Below are 22,816 nucleotides of genomic sequence, written 5' to 3' on the forward strand. Positions count from 1 at the left end.
CCATAATGTGAGACAGTCCTTCCCCATGTCTGAATTTTACCTACCTTGTAAGTCAGTCAGGTCACACAAGATCCAGAATATGAGAAAGTTTGTGTTCAGGATGACTGGCTGGAGAAGCTGATCTGATGTGACTGCAAGCTTATATGACAGCTCAGATGTAGAGAGATGTGAATATGTTTCACCACTTTGGCGTAGTTGGGTGATGTACAAAGGAACTCGAGCATGTTGAAGTATATCCAGAGCACAAAAAATAAGAACTGGGGTATCTATTTTCAAGAAGAGGAAATAGACCAAGCCACACAGCCAAAAAATGGCATGTGATCATCCATGCTTCTTAGAAAAGAAGAAGAAAAACATTTAAACTCCTGTTTCATCTTGCCCCTAAGGCATACCAACTGTGAATAAGAAAAAATGAAATAAGGCAATTTGTTTTTTCATAGCAAATGTTGCTGAAACATTTTCAGAGTTGGAGTAATTGATAAGTTATCAGGACATAGCAATTGGATCAAAGAATGAATTTGAAAAGTGTATTTTGACAGACATGCTTTGAAAATAGCTTTATTATTTTTCACATTATATTTTAATGTTTGCTTGCCTCAAAATTCAGCCCAATGTCAGCTACAGGAAAGCAAAACCAAACCTACATTATGGAATTCATCCTCCTGGGATCTGGGAATTTCCCTGATATCCAGCCTGCTCTGTTCCTGTTCTTCTTGGTGGTCTATATGGTGACAATGACAGGGAACATCCTCATCATTGTGCTAGTGGTGGCTAACCAGCATCTCCACATGCCAATGTACTTCTTTCTCACCAACTTGTCTTGCTTAGAGACTTGCTACAGCTCTACCATCCTGCCCAGGCTGCTGGCCAGCTTCCTGACAAGGGACAGAAGTACTTTTTACAGCAGCTGCATGACACAGTTTTTCATATTTGCTTTTCTAGTTGGGGTGGAGTGTTATCTCCTGGCAGTGATGTCTTATGATCGATACTTAGCAGTATGCAAACCTTTGCATTATGTCACCTTAATGAATCGTAAGTGTTGCATAGCACTGGCTGCTGGGGCCTGGGTAGGTGGTTTTATGATTAGCTTTGTTATCATATTGTTGATGTTGCAAATTACATTTTGTGATCGCGGTGAGATTGACCATTCCTTCTGTGATTTCACACCTATGATAAAATGCTCCTGCAGTAACACATTCCTGATAGAAATCATAACTTCTTTGATGTCTGCTGCATGTACTGTGCTGCCATTTCTTTTCACTGTAGCATCCTATATTTTAATTGGCATTGCCATCTTGAGAATCCCTTCAGCTACAGGGAAGCAAAAGGTGTTTTCCACGTGCTCCTCTCACCTCATTGTGGTCACTATTTTCTATATAACTCTCATCCTTGTCTATATGTTACCAAAAACTTACAATCTCACAGCTTTTAACAAGTTGTTGTCTGTCTTCTACACTGTTGTGACTCCCATGGTGAATCCACTTATCTACACCTTAAGGAATGAGAAGGTCAGAGAAGCCCTGGGGAAAGCACTCCAGGCATTTATGGATTTATATAAATGACGTATCAAGAGCTATGCTTTGTGGGGCTTTTTTGGCCAGACTATAAAAATATGAACTATTGAAGATGATTTCCAAAGCAAGTGTATGGTAACTGGTGTGGTGATTTGCCTAGTCACAAGCAAAAATAAATTAAATTGCTTTCTCTGGTTGTGTGGTTGTTTGAGAAAAAAGAAGAGAGAAAAACATTTTTAGTTAGACTGAAATGGGCTTCTTTTAGAAAGAATGATAAAACCAAAATGTAAATACACTCCTCTCCCCCAATTTCTGATTAAACTCAAAACATTTTTGTCATGTTTTCATACTATTTCAGTCACTTAGGAATTAAAAGCCACAAGAAGAAAAAGTATTTCTTATGGCTACAGGCACTCTCCATGGGGCATAGACGAGGACCCTGGCTAAGTGCCATGCTGTGTGGACAAAAAAGGCAGGATTCACCTGCCCAGATGTAGACATACATTATCCTTTTAGATGCTGTGGGAATGCCTCCCTGGACTGTGTCTACTGTTCTAAAAGCACACAGGTCTATGCTAAGGCACAGGTCATATCTGCCAACCTTGTGAAGATGTCACATATATCTCAGGACTTCTGCTTTGACACTGGATGCCTGTGTTCAGCCCACCTGTGCCAGAGGGGGCTTGCAGCAGTGTGGATGAGAGCCAGCACTATCTGTCCAGAGGTCAGGTATCACTTCCTGAGGAGCTACCTTTAGTAGTGTAGATGCTGTCAATGCTTCCCAAAGGACAAAAATGATAAAGACATCCATATAGCTTTAGTGACACTATAAACAGGAATCCAAAAATTAAAGGCCTGTGTCTGTTCTCATCTTGGTAGCTAGGACTACCTTTGAAGTTCATGGAAAGAAATAGGCATTGCCAAGAAAAGAACATTCATCTCATCCGAAGATCAATGATATGAATTGCATCTTTAGGCATCATTTAGATGTCTAAAGTAAAGAGACAGGAATCTTTTCTCACTGTGACACTACCACATGGGTCAAACCTCACCTAAATTTGACAGCTGAAAATTTGTAACATAATCTGTGTTAGGTGTTTTGGTTCCCTCATGGAGAGAGAGAGAGGGAGTTCCCTATTCCATAACCCTGGTAGCACCAGTCTCTACCAATTATTTGGGGATTGTGAGGGAGCTGAACATTGTAGTTGCCAGGGACAGCTGCCTCTTCTGCTAAGTTTAGCCTCCTGATAAAGAAGAGCCATGCTAATGTGGGGAATGCAGGGTCCCTCAGGAGTCAGTGGGAAGCCACAAATACCTCTCCAGCATGATTCCTCAGGTTCTCAGGTATGCGTCTTGGTCAGGAGGGACTAGTTACCCTCTGGAGGTGCTTATTTCTTTTCCACTGACTGTAGAAAGATGCTAGGTATGAAACTTAGAGAGCTAATCTGTGATGTCCTTAGGTATGGTAAAATTAATATAAGAAATATTAATTTAAGCTCTTTTCCCTTTGGATCACCATTCTTTCTAATATTCCCTGCCACTTACTGTGCCACCTAGTAATCCTTCATCCAAGGTCAACACACTCTTTTCTGAAGACCACTCCACAGAAGAGATGTCCATTCTGTCCTTCTCAGCTGCTTTTGCCCTGAAATGCCAACTATATATTACAGTCTCATCTTCCCCATACCTTACTGCACTCCTTTGGTTCCAATGTTACATTATAACAGTTCTTACTCCTCCCTACCTCCTTTATATTCCTAGAGAGGTGTGAGATAGTCAATCTAAATCATTGTTTTCCAATGTTAACAGAAAGGTGACTGTAACCCGGGTTCATCTCACATGGCTCTGTGTCTAAAAATTCAGGCTCTGAGCTAAGCAAATTCCCTAGGCTCCCTTTATGGCCAATGTTGAGAACCAGTTACTTCCAGAAAAAAGATGATCTATTCTGATGGTCCACACATCAGGTAGGTCAGAGCTGCTTTTTCTATCCATTGACTCCAAAGGGAGCCAAGATGACTAGCTCAGAACTTACATGTCCAATTTTTGTGTCTAAGAGCACAATCAGTGAAACCTATACCCACGAGCAGCTTACATTTAAACCATTAAGTTTCAGCCACCCCTTGTGAAATTCTTGCCATCTAGACTGTAGGCATTTCTAATGAAAGTGAGAAATAATTGTCTAAATATAGGTATCTGGTGCTATTTCAGCTACCTTAAGGTATCCTGCAGCTCTCCTGTCTAGGTCATATCTATCAACCCTATGCTGACATCAGTGCTACCCTAGGTCACCCCAAATGGCACAAGATGCCTATGTTCAGACATGCATTCTTTTACCATGAATGGAGAGGCATTTCTAATGAATTTACGTTCTTCTTTACCTTACAGTGAGTTGGGTCAAGGCAGAAACTGTATGCTTGGTTTAGACTAATGCAGGGTTCATTCAGTCTGGCTTTAGCTATCTGAAAATTAGTGTTGGAATTGATCTCGGAAAAACTGTAAACATCTGCTATATAGGTGTTTACATCTACGTTAGTTGCTTTTGGCTCTCTTAACATCCAATAATCAGAAAAAGGTACTTTTAGGGTGAAAATCAGCTGAACAAATGATGTCTTCTCTAAGAGAAGATGCATCTTATTCCAGGCTGTGTTCACTGTACTGACTTTATCTTCTCTGACCAAAAAGGGGCCTGAGGGCCTGATACAGACACCTATGCCATAGATACCGATACCGAATTAAGCAAACCTTTCTAAATTAGTCAGCTAGACTTCATCCCTTGTCCCTCTGATAAGCAATAGCCATGGCTCAGCAGAGACTGATCCCATTGTAACTTTCAGGCAGCCTGAAGGAGTTGATAAGCAATTACAAGCAGAGTCATGGGTGCAAAAATATTTTAAAGCGCTGATTTTCACATTCGTTTTAAGCCTAAATCTGGAATTAAGTGTAATGAATCCTCTATAGCAAATTCCTATTTTGTTGCTGCTGTTCATTGGCTTTAAGGATACCCTACACAACTGTCTAGATTAACTACCAAACTTGTTGGTACATATACAAGATACACCTTGTCCATATAGCTTACAGCTAGCTTCCTCTAAAACACACAAGCCATGTCCTTACTGCAACCCAAGCTTGGTATTTATCCCACAGTTCATTGCATTACCTATCTACAAGCTTTCCTTGAATATTGACTGTGCCACACCATAGTGTTTTTCACATTTCCGTGTTGGTTCCTATCATGGCCTGATACACAGATCACTGTTGGATCTTTTTTTATTTATTTAAATGGCTTTTGCTTTCCAGTGTGCCTGAGTCCCTCAGCACAAAGACAAACTGTCTTAATCCTGAGACCTGCCTTAACCTTCCTCATGGCTTGAGACATTTAAAGGTTCTTTAGGAATTAATATGTCTTCATAATTTCCCCTCAATAGTGAGAGTTCCTCAGTTTTCTAGGTTTGTGCTAGGACAGCATGGTACAAAAGGAGAATTCATTCTCCATGCAGGAGGATGCTGCATGTAGGCATGTAAGGATGCTAAGTCTGCGCAGATACTGTTGGATGGCATATGTTAGCCATACTGCCCTTGGGAGTGGTCTCTGGACTAAGTCACTGAATATCTCTCAGCTCTTTTAAGGAGAGATCTATTTTTTTCACAGGAGTGGATCCTGGAAATGATCTGGCAGGTATGCAGTCTGGAAGATCAAAGGATCAAAGAGTCATCTGAACTGACAGTGTAAATTTACTTGTATTATGTTTGGGGCCTGCAACAGAGAGAGAACTCTGGTTCTCAAGCAAGCTGGTGTGGACTGCCTTTTATTTGCAATGCGAGGGTAGATAGTGGATGTTGAAATTCAGAACATGGCAACACCTGCAATAACAATTTCTGGATGTAGACCCCATTACTCTGAATTTTCTATTTTGCTGAAACAGCAGTGCCCAGATCTTGGTCTGTGTCACGTTAGCTGCTCCTGTTATGACCAAACCAGTAAGTGCGCAGGGAATTTCAAGTTGTTATTCTCTCCCCTCAACATAAATGATGGAGTTGATCTCTCAGAACAGGCATACAGGCCACTGTAGCTTGAGCTAAAGAGACAGCCTTATGCAAATGTCACCGAACACAGCTCGAGTGGAAGGGCACAGTTAACTGTGGAGCTCCCCAGTGTAGAGGTGTACACATGAACTCATCATCTAGATCCCCTTTAGAGTCAGGAGGGAGAAATAGTCAGTTCTTAGGGGTGATTCATCTCATCCTTCACAGTTGTCTCAAATACTCTTCCGATATCCTCCTCATTGTATTTGTTAATGCAGTTCCATCCTGATATTTCTTTCATATAATCCAGTATATATCATACTTTGCCTTAAAGTCACATTTTTTCTGCTTCTCTCTCTATTCATGCACGTGTGTTTTGGGAATAATTATATTTTATTCAATAACAATAATTAATTAAAATTATATTTTATATAAAGCTTCTAATGAAGCTTCCAATGAAGCTTTAACCTGGAAATAGCAGATTGGGATTTTAGAGAGGAGAGATGCTAATATACTATGGAAACAACTTATTTAGATTTTTAAAGAGAGGAATCTTCTCTCTTTTCAGAAATATTTTCCTCTGACAACAGGAATAAAATGATGTTCCTAAAACAGGATATAAGTAGGCATAAAAATCAGGAGATTCCTCAACTGAAATGTTTACTGTGGAACTTGACTCTCATACAATCTGAACTGATACTATTATTGAACTTAGGAAAAAAATGAATCAACCCAATGTGATAGAAAACTGTAATTGAACTATACCTGAGCGAATTTTGAAATCTACAATTCAAGAACACTTTTTTTTAATAGGAAGGGGAAAAGGCTGTTTCCTACTGAAATATGAATATTGTGAAACTTCTTAAAACAGGAAATTAAAAAATATACAAATAAAGGAAGGTTACTGATGTTTCCAAAGTTTTTAAGAAAAAATTCAGAATGAAATCTGATAAGTGGTCTAGTGGCGATTTAGGAGCAACCCAAGCCTTGACAGCCAGGCTGAGGACATGCCCTTAATAGAACCCTGGTTTGTCCTTTTTCCTGGAGAAGATGGTTACAAGGTAGTTGCTCAGATTGTACATCTCAGACAGACCAGGGAAACAACTTCCTATCTGCTGGACATTGTATGTGTGCCAGTGAGGCAGAACTATTCCTGAGGTAAGCTAGCTGCTAAGAAGCGAAGGGAAGGATGTTTCTGGAGGATATTCAGATATCAGATATATGGCATTTTTGTGGAACATTTAGCTATTCTTTCAGATAATCCTTTCAGCTCTCTTTTCGCTGTGTCCCCCGGATACAATTGCAGTATCAGCACTAGTCATATTTTGAGAACTCTGATTTTTTTTCCCTTCTTCTACTTTTTCAACAATTGAAAACGATAATGATGACATGTTCTTTATGAGGACTTAAACCAATGATTCATAAGAATAGCTGCATAGGCGAGTGTTAGGCATCTGTGAACATGAGTAGTTTCAAACTGGACTGAGATATCTTCCCTGGACTGCCTTAGGAGTCTCAGTTATCTCAGTAGACATCTTTATATTCTGAAAAAGATGAGTTGATAATTTGAGCTAGCTTGAAATAAACTCTTCCTCTTTTTGCTTATTCATTTCAAGCTGTCTTTTTATTCTTTGATGAAATAGATTGGATTTCACTCGATTCTCTCAGAGGCTGTGGTATGATGTGTTCATCTCTGAGGTACATGAAACCAGGCCCAGAGACGCTGTGGATGGACATTTCTCTCTATTTTTAGATAGTGACAGAGGCCTGGAACTGTAGTTTTTGAGCATCCACATCATGAGCATGTATGCATTTTATTGTTAAAACAACTCTCTTCAGTAGAGAGCAACCCATAACCTTATCTCAGTGTTAAGGAAGTTTTTGAACTGAAACTGTCTAGAGGTAGCCGCTTAGCACAACTTACATAAAACTTGCTTAGCATGAGAACTTACATAAAACTTGCTTAGCATGAGGCGCTAAATTTGCTGAAGCCTTAGGCCGCACTCAGATAACATGAGGAACTTTCACCTAGTTCAGTAAGAAAGGGCCCCAGAGCTGGACCAAGCTGAAAAGATGAGGAAGTTACAAGCAGCCTGCATTCCTGTGTCTCACACTCTGAAAGGGGGGATATCAAGACTTTGAAATAAGGCCTGTGCAGGGCATCAGGACCTTGAGAAACAAAGTCTCCTCTCACTGCTGGAGCGTTGTTAATTGTTGTGGTCTGGAATTACCTCCTCTTCGTCAGGACCTTGAGAGACAACGGCGGGACTCAACAAGGAACGAAGGTACATCCGTCAGCAGAAACTGCAACAGTAAAGATAAGGAAAGCAACAGCCTGGCTAGGGACAACAATGAGCCCCAATAAGGAATGGGAGACCCCAGACCTGAATATTGCTATTGGTCTGAACTACCGCATGAAGGGTGGGGAACTTAGACCAAAAAGTTAGAATTGCCCTGGGATTTCTTTGTTTGGGATCCCTGTTCGGAGGCACCCAGCTCAAGCTGTAATTACTGCACGTGCACCATTAAAATGTATTTATTTAATTCACTTTGATTTGGCTCCGAACTTCTCAGCGGGAACCTAGGGGTGGACCCTGTTATGGTGGCTGGTGAGCCTAACACTCCATAACACTCAGATCCACAAAAACCTCCAACATGAGAGGCACTGAAGATGGGATGCATTTTACCTGTGTTTACCCATCTAAAAGTTATGCCCGGGGCTTAAGTTGGTGCTATTGGATCCTTTGAGAAAGCAATTTCCAGAGGGGAATTGAATATCCCACTGGAAACACTCCTGGAAGAATGATGACAGTTCAGGACTGTGGGGCATTGGGCCAGCTGGAGCAGTATTGCTGAGGTGGTAGGGTCTAGGAGGCAGGATTTCTGCAGGGAAGTGACCAAGGCTTTGGGCTAAGGAACAACGTATGACACAGAGCGTGGGAGCTGGGGCACCCATTAACTGGAGCTAGACAGCAAGGCTGGGATAACTGGTGCCTGCAAGCTGTCACTGAGGAATACCACATCACCTGGGAGAAGATCCTCTTCATGTCTGAAGATCACCTGTCCATTTCTGGAAATGTAGGAGAACAGTGTTCGGGGTGGGGGTGGAAGCTCAGTGATAGTAGGGACAAGTATTAACTACTGCCGGCTGTGATTTGTGACCAAGAGGCACCACTCAAACAGAGGGGTCTGGTGGGGTGGGGAATAGGTCTGGGTCTGGAGTGGCTCTGTGTGCAGAAGCTGGCCACCACCTATATGGGGGTCAGACTGCTGGGGGCCTGCAGGCGAGGCTTGAGGGGGTATCAGAGAAACTGAGGTAGCGAGGGCTATGTTTCAGATCTGAGCAACGGTCCTTGAACCTGGGGGGGCTGGGGGAGGAGGGTAGCCCAAGGGCAATGTGTGGGCCAGACTGATATGAACTTGTGTGCTTGTGTGTGTCAGAGATGGAGTAAGAGTCACAGGGGGTGTTGCAGGGGTGTCATCAGGCTGCACCATGACAGGGAGGTCTGTCCTGTCCACAGCCCCTTGGCTGATTTCTGCCACAGTGACCTGGACAGCAGGAAGAGATGTCTGCTCAGACACCTTTGCTGTGCTGCCTCTGCTCCCTCCCAGGACCCTGGATGTGCAGCGGTGCTGTGTTGCTGCAGCCCTTCTGCGTGCCCCACACATCACACCAACCAGAGAGAAACTTCAGGCAGATGAGGGCTGGGAGCATTGCCTTCAGAGGGACTGAAAAGAGCTACGTGATAAGAAAGTTTGTTAGTTCTTTTGTCCTCCTGCAACCACGCCTCTGATTTTCTGGTCTAATTAACCTCTTGGGAGGGACACTTGCGTTTCCTGTAACAGTTCCACCTCTAACACCTCTCAGCAGGCCCTATTAAAACTCCAAGAAACTTTACTTCTGTGTCTGCCCTTCACACTGCATAACTTTTCCCCATGGGCTTGTTAGAGTGAGGAAACTATAATGAGCTTTTTGTTGCTTCTAATTTTCTGTACACTCATCGAGTGACTAATAGGAGAAATTGGCTTGCCGGAAGAGACTTGAGGATTTTAATGAGCACATGACATAAGATGGGATTTTTTTGTTTCTTATTTTTAAGCCTAACAATGTTAAATTAATATGCTCCAAATGAACTTAATGAAAGCCCGTTTCCAGTAGGAGCTGACAATGTCAGATAAAAATGAACATTATCCTTGTGGTCAAGCATTTTGTGGACTGTCTGTCTCTGGCTATTTCTCTCATGAATCCCAAAGGAGTAAGCTGTTGCTGATAAAATCTTCCCTCTCATCAGCCCCTTCCACAGCAGAAATAACACTGCCTTACAGTCCTTCAAGAACTCTGACTCCCTCTGGAGCTGTTGTTGTAAAATTACCTGCAAAATTTACAAATCAGTTGGGTTGTATAATCCTCTAGTTACAAAATATCATGACATGTATAAAATTATTAAAAAGCTGAGTAACATTTTTTAACATTCTGAATATGTTTTTTTCCAGACTCTTTCACCTAACTGTAAAATGTACCAACAGAACCAAACCTTGCCCCATTGCTAGAGACAGGCATATGATCAGGAGACACACAAACCAATATATAGTCATGAGCACAATAAGATGACAGAAAGAAGAACAGAGAACTAGCGGGAATTAGTGTTGAGAGTCTTTATTGGTATTTGTCCAAGAATTAGACAGACAAATAAAAGGTAGAACAAATAAATACCAGACTGATGGAAAAAATGTGTTGTAAGTAGACAGGTGGGCAAACAGACAGCTGGACATATTAGTGTATAAATGGAGAAAAAGGCAGAAGAAAACTTAGCTGGATATTTAGATACCTAAAGTATTAAGAATGCAAGTGCGTGTCATGCAGATCCAGACATTTTTTTCTTTCAACAAAAGAAAAATGTAATCGTAGAAGCAGGGGGAATATTTGCAAGGTGTGGATCAATTTTAGAGAATAATTTTGCACAACAAAATTAATTGATTAAAATTGGTGGAAAATGTTGACATTTATGGAATTTATGTATTTTTAATTTCCCAACAGCAGCTTTTCTTTAAGAAGTGCACCAGATTCATTTTTTGGGGGAAAAAAAGATTGTCTTTAAAAAGTTAAGCAGATATAAACAAGACTAAATATTTTGTTTTAGGACGAATAACAGCAACTGCCCTTAGTCCAAAATTAAGCTGGTGCATGACATGACTTGTCAAAAAAGACACACAGGAATGGGTGGACAGACTAGATTTCCTCTTGTGGCCACTTCCATGCTGTTTTCTTCAACATGGCTGCAATTGTAGCCCATAGGATGTATAGACATAAGTATCTGAGGTGCTTCCCACAAAGTGAAATGGGGGTAAGACAATTTTATGGGACAGGAAATCACTCATTTACTGAGATACACATTTAAAAATGCAGATAGTCAAAATGTGAATGGTGATATTTAGTTAGGTGAATTGATCCTCCTGTGTCCAGAAGTGAAGTGGATGGAAAAAACACTTGATTGCTACAGAGGAAAATGCTATTCTGGTCAAAATGATGTAAATCAGGTGTTAATCACACAAACTGAAAGGGAAAATGCTGCTCAAATTAGAAGGAATAAGAGAGAAAATAAAAGCACAAGCCACACTTCACTTTAATGAATACTCCTTCTGACAGACCAGAAAAAGGATCAGACAGAAAGGGTCAGGTTCAAATCAGTTAAAAATAAATCTCCTCCCATAACTTTCTTTCAGTGTACCTGAAAAGGGCAGTACTTCAAAGAAAGCTACTGCAGCTAGCTGGAAATGTTTCAGTTTACCATTTCTGTTTAAAAATGAGCAAGTCACTTGCTATACTGGGAATGAGATCTTTGTTTTGAGAGAAAAAAATCAGATCAAGTCTAGACTTGGACTGGGTCTCTCTCATCAGTGGGAAAGACACTTTCAGGAGTTACAGCTGTCTTTTGCAATTTTAAGATACTAATTTGTTTCTCATCTCATTATTGAGTTTTTTTTTTTTTTTATGTGAAAAAGGTTCCAGGTTTTCACTTTTACTTTGATGGAGGAGTAAAAGACTATTTTTTTTCAAGCAAGATACTTTTTGAACTTATGGACATACAGGCATAATTATGGGAGATGATTCATCTCATTGAATTGGAATTTTATAATGAAGACTTTCACATTTTAAATATTGCAACGCTAAGTCAGGCTTGCTTATTTGATTGCAAGGCCAGAGGTACAATCACAATAATTCATTCTAATATGCCAAGTAAATAAAGGTCAGATATTTTATGTTTTTGGTAACAAAGGACTGCTAAAAGGGCACAGATACTTTTAAAAGGCATTCCACTTTATTTAAAAATTCCATTAAAAATTTTGTTATTAGGGGAACAATTATTTCTACATCTATAAGGAATCCCTCACCCAGATAGAAGAAAAATGGCAAGCTGCTTCATAAGTAATGTTCTGTCAAAGCATCTCCTCAGGCTTTGCTTGACTTCCTGATTTCTCAGGCTGTAGATGATGGTGTTCAGCACAGGGGTGACAACTGTGTAAGAGAGGGAAACCATTTTCTTCATATTGGATGAGAGACTGGATTTGGGTTGCAGGTGAATGATGCCGGCTGTGCTGTAGAAAAGAGTAACTACCAGGAGGTGGGCTGCACAGGTGGAAAAGGCCCTCTTCCGGCCCACACCTGAGGGTATATGAAGCACAGCATGGATAATGCAAAGGTAAGAGATAGCTATCAGTGAAAAAGGGATCATCATTATTATGACAGTAGCAACAAAAATCAGTAGTTCAAACAAGGCTGTATCTGCACACACCAGCTTCAAAACAGGAGAAACATCACGGAAGAAATGATCAACCTTGTTTCCCCCACAAAAAGGCAAGGTAAATAACCATGTGGTGAAGCCCACGGCCACCGGGACACCAGACAGCCAAGACCCAATAGCCATCTTGACACAGAGGTTCCTGTTCATCATTGTGCTGTAGTGCAATGGATGGCATATTGCCACTTGCCGGTCATACGCCATTGTGCCTAACAGGAAACATTCACAGGTGACAAAAAGTACAACACAGTTGAGCTGCAGGGCACAAGCTGTGAAGGAAGTAATTTTTCTCTCCACCAGCAGAGTCACAAGCATCTTGGGGACAACGCTCAAGCTGTAGCAGATCTCCATCAAGGCGAGATTCTTTAGGAAGTAATACATGGGTGTGTGTAGGGCAGGGTCAATGGTTGTTACCACAACAGTAAGAGAGTTCCCTGTCATGATGGCCAGAAACATGAAGGAAATTGCTATGAAAAATAGGAGCCGAATCTTGCCGTGGAAGGCAAACCCCAAAAGTATGAAGTGGGTAATGATGGTCTGGTTTCCTGGCTTCATTTCCTCCACAAGTTGCATCCGAAGAGAGAAAAAACACTCTACAAAGGGATTAGTAGCTTGGGACAGACTTGTGGTCTCAGAAATAGCTGCAGTTGCAAATAAATTGGGGTTTAAGATGTGAGATGAGGCATGGATATGGCAGTGACCCCAGAGTAAAAGAGCTCAGCTAGGGAACCTGTACAAGACAATCTTTAACAGTCACAGGCTGAGATTTATCTTTTCTAAATTAGATGAACAGAAGATAGACATACGAATTTGAAATAGCCTTCCTGTGTTAATTTTATATAGAAAAAAATGGGTATCTCCAAAGAACAGGTTATCTTATCACGAGAGGCATCTATGATGGGCCAGAAGAATTTCACTTTGGATGGGCTGGATGTCTCTTAGTTAACTTCAGCATCTAAGATACAGACATTTACATGTGAGGCAGTCATCTTAGAAACACTTTATATTTAAGGAAGAGAAATAAATCACAGTACAGAAGCACAATTTGTTCCCATTTAAGATAGATGTCAAAGGAATACCAGTATTGGTGGTATCATTAATAATGAAGTGAGTATATGATTACCAATTTTTAGATAGCTGAAATTAACTGAAAATAATTTCATTCTTGGTGCTCAGAGCTAGGTGATATGAAAATCCTTGTGGCTCCCCACCTACTGGTTTGATTCGTGAGCAGAGATGATCTACCTAGGTTAGAATTATTTTCATTGGTTAATCTTACCTGCAAAAGTACAGTCCAGTCTAACCAAGATTAAATTAATGACAGTGTTCACACACTTACACTTATTTCATCAAATCTTATAAAATGTATATCCTGAATTTTAATTTAAGTTTTGAGAAGTAAAAAGATGTTTACCATACAGATAGCTGCCCGCATAAAAGAGGTCACCAACATCTGCATCCTGCTGCCGTTTTGTGGGAATTTATCCCTGATGAGCTCTACTAATGGAATTATTTGTCTGGGAATCTTCTTGGACTGTTTTAGCCAAAATATACTTGGCTGAATTTGAGTGTGCTGGATTGAGAAATGATCACTAGTTTCGTTTCATCAGCTGTTGCACGGAAGGTAAACCTCCAGAAGTTAACATCAAATTGCTGGAAAAAGTAACATCCTGAAAGGCTTTATTGATTTGCTAATGGTCTTGGGGTGGGATTCAACGGTTAATTCTAGCTTTGAAAAAGTAAAGTGTCTGGGCAAAGTAGTTATGCTGCTTTTGCTACCAGGAAATAACAAATAACAAATGGGAATAGCCTGCACAAGAATGTGCTTCATTTGAATTGATTTAACTGTCTTATGATTTAATGAATCACTCCTGCTGTGAATTTTTAATAAAGGTAAAGTTTTACTGACTTAAACAAAGAGACCTAACAGCTATGCACTGGAAACTAGGTAAGATCAATGCCATTGCTTACAAATGCAACACTGTGCAGCGCAGAGCAATGAAGAGAGAGATGGCGAAAAGACAGCAGAGCTGGATGAAAGAGGAAATTAGTCTCAGTAAATTTGGATGATTACAATGCACCTATCTGTTCTAATTTTCATATTATTATTAGAAAGAAAGAGGTGCTCTTAGGGCATGAGTAACCTGTTAAATTTTAAAGAAGACTTCAGAATTACATTAATTTTGCCAAACTGTCTGTTTCTTCCCACTTACAGAGAAAAGATAGCTTAGATACAGATGTCTATATTGTAGATATTTAAGATCAAGCAGGATAAATCCCAGCTTGCAAATTAGGAAAGTCAGAGCCATAGTGACAAAAAGAATAATAAAAAGTATTTTTCCTATATTTACAACATTGGTATTGAGATCAAAATCTGACCCACAGGATCTGGACCTCAGCTTTACAAAATGGAACTAAGAATTAGCATTTCTTTTTCAGGATTTACATGCATGAGATCAGGATATACAAGTGCAACAAAAATTCCAAACTAATAATGGGAAACAAATTGCTTTGACTACCATGAAGATATCTGTGTGTCTGGTGGAAATTTGGCTTCAACCTATAGATTAAGAAAGACTCTTGCTACTGACACAATGGTGAAACTCTATCATTAATAACCATTTCAATTATACAAAATGGCTTAAGATTTTGGGGGCTTTGGGTTTTCAGAATTTCTGAAAATGCTTTTTTTTTCTTTTGCCTTAGCAATAATGAGAGAGAAAATAAGTAGATCAGTAGGCTAGAAAGAGATAGATAGAGAGAAAGAAACTGTGTATTTCATATGTTCAATGTAATTACGAGCAATATAGGCAACTACAATTGCCAAATTCTTTTATAGACGATAGAAATAAGGAAGGATTTTCTGGGTACAATTAATCTTTCTCCTCCATAGACACCTAAAATAGTACAAATTGCTCATGCTATGGAGGTTTCTATTTCTCTCAGATGACCAAGTGAATAATTCAGTCTGCATTGCCAGTGTTTAGAGCTAGGTGGGATGGACACCACTTGTATATCCTAATAGCAACTCTGGATTCCAATTGGAAAAATAAACTATGGAAACACACTTATATTTTGTTTTTGTCTTAGAAACCCACTAACAATGAAGAATAGAAATTGAAATATTACCTTATATTACTAAAACTGATAAAATTTTATCTCTCTTCAATAGGGGCAAAAAGGAGGATAAACTGTGAATAGAGATGAAAGAAAACAATCCCTTTTTTTCCCCTCTGTAAGAAGCAACATCTCCTCTCTGACTTCAAAGGCTCCTAGAGCTTATGGGTGGAGGTATTTGAACTTTCTTGCACTCCCAGTAGGACAGGGTCTCCAGATAGTGATTTGTTGTTATGATGAAATCATAAGTTAATGACCTTTTTTTAATCCATGGACTATATAAATATGCAGTATATTTTAAGAGATACTAGAAGTCTAAATATGCTATAAGTAATGTTTCTTTTCACATATTCAGAGTTGCACAAGTAACTGATATAATTGTAAACAGCAATTATACCACTAATAATAGTATAATTTCTTATTCTTATCCTTATCCAGTTTACTAATACTGGAAAAAATGGAATTTGGCATGTGTTGGTTTCCAGGAGTTCTAGAGATTTTCAAGAGATTATAGAAACAAATACTTAGATAAAGAGTGGTATTGTGAATATGGAATATTGCAATATGAGACCAATGTAAGGCATAACACTAAACTGGACAAGAATAACAGCTATGCTTATAACTTTTTAAAATTGTTTTTGTCCACTTAAGTCTGGAAATGAAAGATTGTTATCATCTGATGGATGTGCACTTCAGTCATCTGAACTGCTTTTGATGAGGGTGTGGTAACTCAGCATAAGGCAGAGGTAAAGGATTAGATGATAAGAATTCAGGACCAAAGTATTTCACAGATGATCAGTTCCAGTGAAATTTGAGTTTGTATCCTGAAAAAGCTAGAAATGCCAGTCAACCAAATGTTAACTTGAACACTGAAGGATATTGTTGTACCAGAGCATCACAAATGAGAACCATCACAGAGGATTCACTATACTGTCCTGTTGCAAAAGGGCTCAGACTTGGGCTCTGACTCCCTGACTGTACACAGAGCATACTGGGACTCATCCTGCTTTTGGCCTGGAATGAGTTAGGTGTCTCTCTTGGCATTAGTGTGAATGCAAATGTCTGCCATGTCATACGGCAAGCATAAGTTCTCCTGAAGGTACAGCCAACATAAACAGTACAGCCACAGCTAGTGTGATGCTTCCTTCTTTGTACAGAAGGATTGTGATAGAATAAGGAAGCTCTCTCATTTAACTCTCATTAAATGTGTCTGTAGGGATTTTTGATGACTGATTTTCAGTTATGACTGATTTTCAATACTATCCAGGTTTCTCTTGATTCCTCCCCCCCCCCCCCAATCTCACTATTAAGATTTTCAAAAGAAAATTATTTGTCTGCCAAGGTCCTTGCATGACTTTATTGTAATAATTTCCAGAGTAATTTCCAGCTAGGTATAGTTTAGTCATCACAGCACCCTCATGAATAGGAAGGAGATAGTTCCATGTAAAAGCAATGAGGACGCTACATAAACTCACAGACTCCAGTGCATCAGGAAGCTGATGACTGAACTAGGAATAGCAGCTCTTCCCAGCACTGTTTTCAGAAGATTAGGTGGCTTCTGCTACTGACTTTCTACCTCTGTCTCTTCAGCCTATGTACTTATCCAACAGTGTACAGAGAAATCTGCGCATATGGTCTTCCTCGGAATGTCTTTCACCTCCTTATTCCTCAGAGAATAGATCACAGGGTTCAATGCTGGAGTCAACACAGCATGAAAAAAAGACTCTGCTGTGTTGAAGTTGAATGGATGGGTCTTCTTGGGCTTGGTGTACATGAAGGTAGTGATGGAGAAGCCAATGACCCCAGTGAGATGGGAGGTGCAAGCGGAGCATGCTTTGCTCCTTCTCTGGGCAGAGGACATGCCCAAGATGGTGGACATGATGCAGCTGTAGGACAAGACAATGAGGAAGAAGGGGAATCAGCAGCAGGACCAGGCCCAATGCAAAGCTTGCTGTCTCTGCCAAAGACATGTCAGTACAAGAAAAGTTCAGCACCGGAGAGATGTTGCAAAAAAAAGGTTGATGACCATTGATGGTTGATTCCCCCTCAGTCTTCTCTTCTCCAGGCTAAACAGCCCCAGCTCTCTCAGCCTCTCCTCGTATAAGAGATGCTCCAGTTCTTCATCGTCTTTGAGTTCTTTCACAGGGCTCACTCCAGGATGTCCATGTCTTTTTTGTACTGTAGCACCCAGAACTGGACACAGCATTCTAGGTGTGGCCTCACCAGGGCTGGGTTGAGGGGAGGGATCACCTCCCTTGACCTGCTGGCAATGCTCTTCCCAATGCAATGCAGGGTACCATTGGCCTTCTTTGCCACAAGAGGAATTGCTGGCTCATGGCCAACTTGGTATCCACCAGGACTCCTAGGTCCTTCTCTGCAGAGCTGTTTTGCAGCAGGTCACCCCCCAGCCTGTACTGGTGCATGGGGTTATTCCTCCCTAGGTGCAGGACCATGCACTTCACTTTATTGAACTTCATGACATTCCCTTCTGCCTATCTCTCCAGCCTGTCGAAGTCCCTCTGAATGGCATCACAGCCCTCTGGGATATCAACCATTCCTCACAGTTTTGTAGCATCTGCATTTCGTTTATTATCCATCAAATTTGACTGTACAATCTATCACACTGGGTGAGTCCATATTGTTTTTGCACTTCTCCATCTCTGCCAGTGACAAACACTGTATTAGGCAAGATTTTTTGTGTTCATACAGCTTAGGGCAGAACAGAAAGGACAGAAGGGATGTTATGGCTTTAGTCATTGCACTTACCCCTAGAGAACTATTGGAATATCATTAAAATCTCATCTGATTATCTAGGCTCCTCCTTTAGTCAAAGGAGGAAAAAAAAGGAAGATTACTAATCCAGATGGAAAAGATTTGATGCCTAGAGAAGATGTGTGTGTGTGTGATTCATCTAGTATAATTTAGCCATGTAAAAAAACCCCATAATATAACTCACACTCTGGAAGTGCCCACTTCTCTCTAGTGACTATAAAGGGAGCCTGGGCTTATGAGTCAAGATGTAGCCAGAGCTATTACATTTTATATGGGACACAGGCTAGTACAAATACCATGTGGGAAGCACAAGGAACACCCCCTCAGCTGGTACTTTTTTTTCTCTCACCCAAGACCAGTAACAGCTAAAGAAGTCCTTCCTTTCCTGTTTGTAGCAACATCAGGTCAAAGAAGCTAATTTAAATCACAGCTAATTGATTTTAACTAGGAGGAGAAGGCCTAACACAGCTAGACATCTCTCCTGTTGAGAAGGTGATGAGCAGCAACCCTGCTTCCCAATCTCATGTCACATCCAGGTGCCTCTGCTGGGAGCAATGCTTCTTCACACAAGCCTGTCTCCTCTGCCTTGCTCCCATGGTGATTTAAACTAATCTCTCTGACTTCTCAGCAGTGCACTAGGGTGAAGGAGAACTGATAGCATCCCAGATACTGGTCTCAACTGGGAGGTGAAAAAGTTGCCATGCCCAGTAGAGAATGGTATGTATTGTGTGGACAACAGATGAAGCAGAGCAGAGAAGCAGCTATGCAGTATAATGGGCACTGTGGGCTGCAGATGGTGGAAAAGGAGGTAACAGTCTGTCATATAGAATGGGAAGTGGAGAAGAAGGTTTGAGAAGGAGAAAGGATGCCTACATTAAGGAAGATTGATGCCTACCTAAATCCTGAGAAACCAGAGCTCAGAAAAGTAGGATTCATCACACCCTCCTGACTGCCTGAAAGCATAAAAGCTTAAGCAATTACCTAGTCATAGATAAATCCAGAGATCAATGCTACTTAATAAAAGTAAAGGTTTCTAAGGTATCTAAGATGACTTTTTCCCCTGGTGCTATACAGTCTTCATTGTTGACTATAGATTTCAGAAGACCAGCTGAGAGTTGGTAAATTTTTCTGGGGTATTTAAATATGAGATGGACTGCAAAAATGAAGTTGCTGCAGAATTATATATTTATAACAGGTTTATATGATATAATTCCTATAGCATCAGGGCAGTGGACATAACAACCTACTTATTTTCACCCAAACCTTTGCTTTCTGAACTGAATTGCAGGAGTTGGTTTGATTACTTTTTTGTTTAATTTTTGGTGGAATATTACTATTATGCAACATGTTTGGAGACATCTCTTGTCTTTGCTAGGGCAGTCCTGAAAGCCTCACGAACTTCCCTGTTCCTCAGGCTGTAAATGAAAGGATTCAGAAATGGAGTTACAACACAGTAGAAAACAGACACTACTTTGTCAGACCTAACGGTATAACCCACTGATGGCCTCACGTACATATAAATGGTGGATCCATAGTATATAGCCACCACAATCAGGTGAGCTGTGCAAGTGGAGAAGGCTTTGTGTTGCCCTGCAATGGATGGCATCCTCAGGACAGCATAGATAATATGCACATAGGATGCCATTATGAGCATGAAGCAGCCCAACACCACAGTCCATGTGCAGGAAAGGAAGCTGATTTCACTAATGGAAGTATCTGTGCATGAGAGCTGCAAAACAGGAGCCAAGTCACAAAAGAAATGATCTATCTTCCTGGGGCCACAAAAAGACAGTTGGTAGAGAAAGACTGAGGGGAAAAGGGGAACAAGGAATCCACTCACCCAGCAACTAAATGCCAGGCGGCCACAGATTCTGGCATTCATGACAGTTGCGTAGTTCAATGGGTGGCAGATGGCTAAGTAACGATCATAGGCCATGGCCACCAAAAGGAAGTTCTCAGTAGCCCCAAGGAAGATGTTGAAGTAGAGCTGTGTAATGCAGCCTGATACACTGATGGACTTCCTCCCTGCTAGGAAGTCCACTAGCATTTTGGGTATAGTGTTGCTCATATGCCCAATCTCCATCATGGCTAGATTGCTTAGAAATAGATACATGGGAGTGTGAAGCTGCTGGCTTGTCTGAACTATGACAATAATAGCAATGTTCCCTGTAATGGTGAGCATGTATACCAGTGAGAGGAAGACAAAGAGAAAGATCTGGAGTCCATGGGAACTGGAGAAACTTAAGAAGATAAATTCAGTCACAGAGGTCTGGTTCCCTGAGGGCATTTCTTCCACTTCCTCCAAGATACTGAAGAAAAAAAAAAAAAAAAAAAAGGTGAAATTATATGCAGGAAATTAGGCTTACTATGGCATAGGAAAATGTTCCCTATATGTTAAGGGAGACAAAAACAGGAACATGTAGTCATGGGACTGGATGCTGAGAAGAGAATTACAGGAATAGCTGGATTGGGTTTTCTGGGGTTTATTGTTCATCTTAAAAAGTGTAGAAGTCAAGAAGAATCTTTCCACATCCCCAAAATTTCCACAACCAGATCTAGAGAGATAAAATAAAAGGCATATGTTTCTGGTGTGAAGTAAAACCTTATTTCAGTTATTAAATCAAAAAATTTAAAAATTATGAATGAAATAATTACAAAAATTATGATGTTGCAAAAATATACATTTAAAAATAAACTGGATATAAATGCTATTTAAAAAAGATAAAATTCTGTTCTGAACTGAGTGATCATAGGAAAGAGCTACTCCATGCCTCATATATGAATATTATTGCAAAATAGATGATAGGTGGGCTTCATTTTGACATTAAGATAGCTACATCTTGGTGTTTTCCATCTAGACGTCTACATGTGAATAGACATGTAACTTTCATTACAGATGGATAGGAAATGAGATTTTTTTTTCAATGTCCAGGTATTACCAAAACATCTACATTAGTCTGAAATACAGGATTTAGGAAAATACAAATTTTTTGAGCTAGAGATTAAGTGAGATGCCCCACATATTCCAAAATAACAAGAGATGACAATGTTTAGTCAACAAAATCCTACTGTAACAGCATGAGCCAAAGAGATATTTAGGACATCACTGCTGGAATATGGGTTAGATTAGTTTAAAGGTGCAAGTTCTTGACTGCAGTAGAAAATGTCTCACCAGTCTGAATTCACCTTGCTGCAACAGTGTAGTGTACTCATTTTTGTATGCTTATAAGGCAATTGCTATCATTCCCATGCCACACTGAAATCCACAATGGCATTAAAAGAATAAAAATTAGGCATACTGCCTTGAACTGATTCCAGAGTGCTAAACTAACTGTTTATAGCTACCAAATCCAATGGATTTTCAAGTGTTGTATTTACCATCAGCTAACTGGGACTTAATCTATTACTGGTACAATTTCCAGCTATTGCATCAGAATACTTAGCCCTGCAAAATCCTGAACATAAATGAATGAAGGGTCAGTCCTCCAAATATTTCTGCATGGAGATGTTCCACTCACATGAGTTTTCATTCTAAAGTCACATAGTTTACAAATGTGATTATCTGCTTGAAAGATAAGGAGTGCCATTATTAGTAGTACCATTTTAATTATCACTGTTATTATGAGAAGTATTACTATATGTTCATCATTAAAATTTTAAATAAATATCTAAATAAATAGATTCATATTTTGAAATATGTATACATGCTTCTATTCTGAGGAAAACAATGGAAAAAAAAGATAACAGGAGCAGGAAAAATGCAAGCTGACATATACATCAAACTTCTATTTACTTACAAAGAATAAGATTTTAAACAGCGGAGTTAGGTTATGGAGTTATGCAGATTTTTTAAACAACTATTCTTGACCTTTAATAAGATCCATGTGTCTTTGAAAATCTTGCCCTTGTTTAAGAAAAATGTACCCAGTGGGAAATCATTCTGGTTCAGAACTGGACCCTTGTCTCTCTCTGATTTTTGGGGTTCTGCTGTCTCTCTCACCTTCCTTTCTTGCCAAGCATTCTCTTACCTTTAGTGATATTCAGTTAAATTGTATTCTTTCCAGGCATTACGTTTTTTTTAAAGTTGCAGACTGTATTTTGAACATGGTTTTCACCAGAATAAATTTCCATTACTTTCTGACTGTTCCTGTTTAAGAAGAGTTGACTATTTTATCTCATCCCCCTTTTCAACGATTCTTAACCATTTGCTCTCCATTTTCACATCAAGCAGAATTTATGTTTACATTCTTGGATCACTTTCAAGATCTAGCTTATTTTTGTCTTTCTTGACCCTAAGTTATTGCTTTTATGTAAGCAGCAAGTAAACATTTCTGTGATCACTTTTTGTAGCCTACCCATGGGTTTATAAGAAAACAACCCACAAGAGGTTCAAGTTACTTCTGGGATGCCATTTATTATCTATTTGAAACCATCTCATTATATTTTCTCTGATGCTGCTAGTGATGCTTAGCCATTACTTAATGATTATAGGGGATAACCCCGTAATTATGATGAGCATGGCTAACAGAGGCAGGCAACAGATGCAGCAGCTTGCACAGCAGTCTCTAGGCTCCGCTTAGATCTTCTGGG

At 40.0% G+C, this 22,816-nt stretch overlaps 3 protein-coding genes across 3 annotated transcripts; 1 reads left to right on the top strand and 2 right to left on the bottom strand.

Moving 5' to 3' along the window:
* The first annotated feature begins 611 nt into the window (after positions 1–611).
* Positions 612–1,562, top strand: LOC112993020 (olfactory receptor 8H2-like). The gene has a single exon (XM_026116320.1). The coding sequence runs from the start codon at positions 612–614 to the stop codon at positions 1,560–1,562; it is 951 nt and encodes a 316-aa protein (XP_025972105.1).
* A 10,364-nt stretch (positions 1,563–11,926) lies between these two features.
* Positions 11,927–12,910, bottom strand: LOC112992368 (olfactory receptor 10A7). Its single transcript, XM_026115376.2, has one exon. It carries the CDS (start codon positions 12,908–12,910, stop codon positions 11,927–11,929), a length of 984 nt encoding a protein of 327 aa, XP_025971161.2.
* Positions 12,911–19,562: 6,652 nt separating this feature from the next.
* Positions 19,563–20,513, bottom strand: LOC112996852 (olfactory receptor 6N1-like). The gene has a single exon (XM_026122557.2). The coding sequence runs from the start codon at positions 20,511–20,513 to the stop codon at positions 19,563–19,565; it is 951 nt and encodes a 316-aa protein (XP_025978342.1).
* Positions 20,514–22,816: the final 2,303 nt, after the last annotated feature.

Source organism: Dromaius novaehollandiae, chromosome 10 (genome assembly GCF_036370855.1).
Source record: "Dromaius novaehollandiae isolate bDroNov1 chromosome 10, bDroNov1.hap1, whole genome shotgun sequence".
NCBI classification, from domain to species: Eukaryota; Metazoa; Chordata; class Aves; order Casuariiformes; family Dromaiidae; genus Dromaius; species Dromaius novaehollandiae.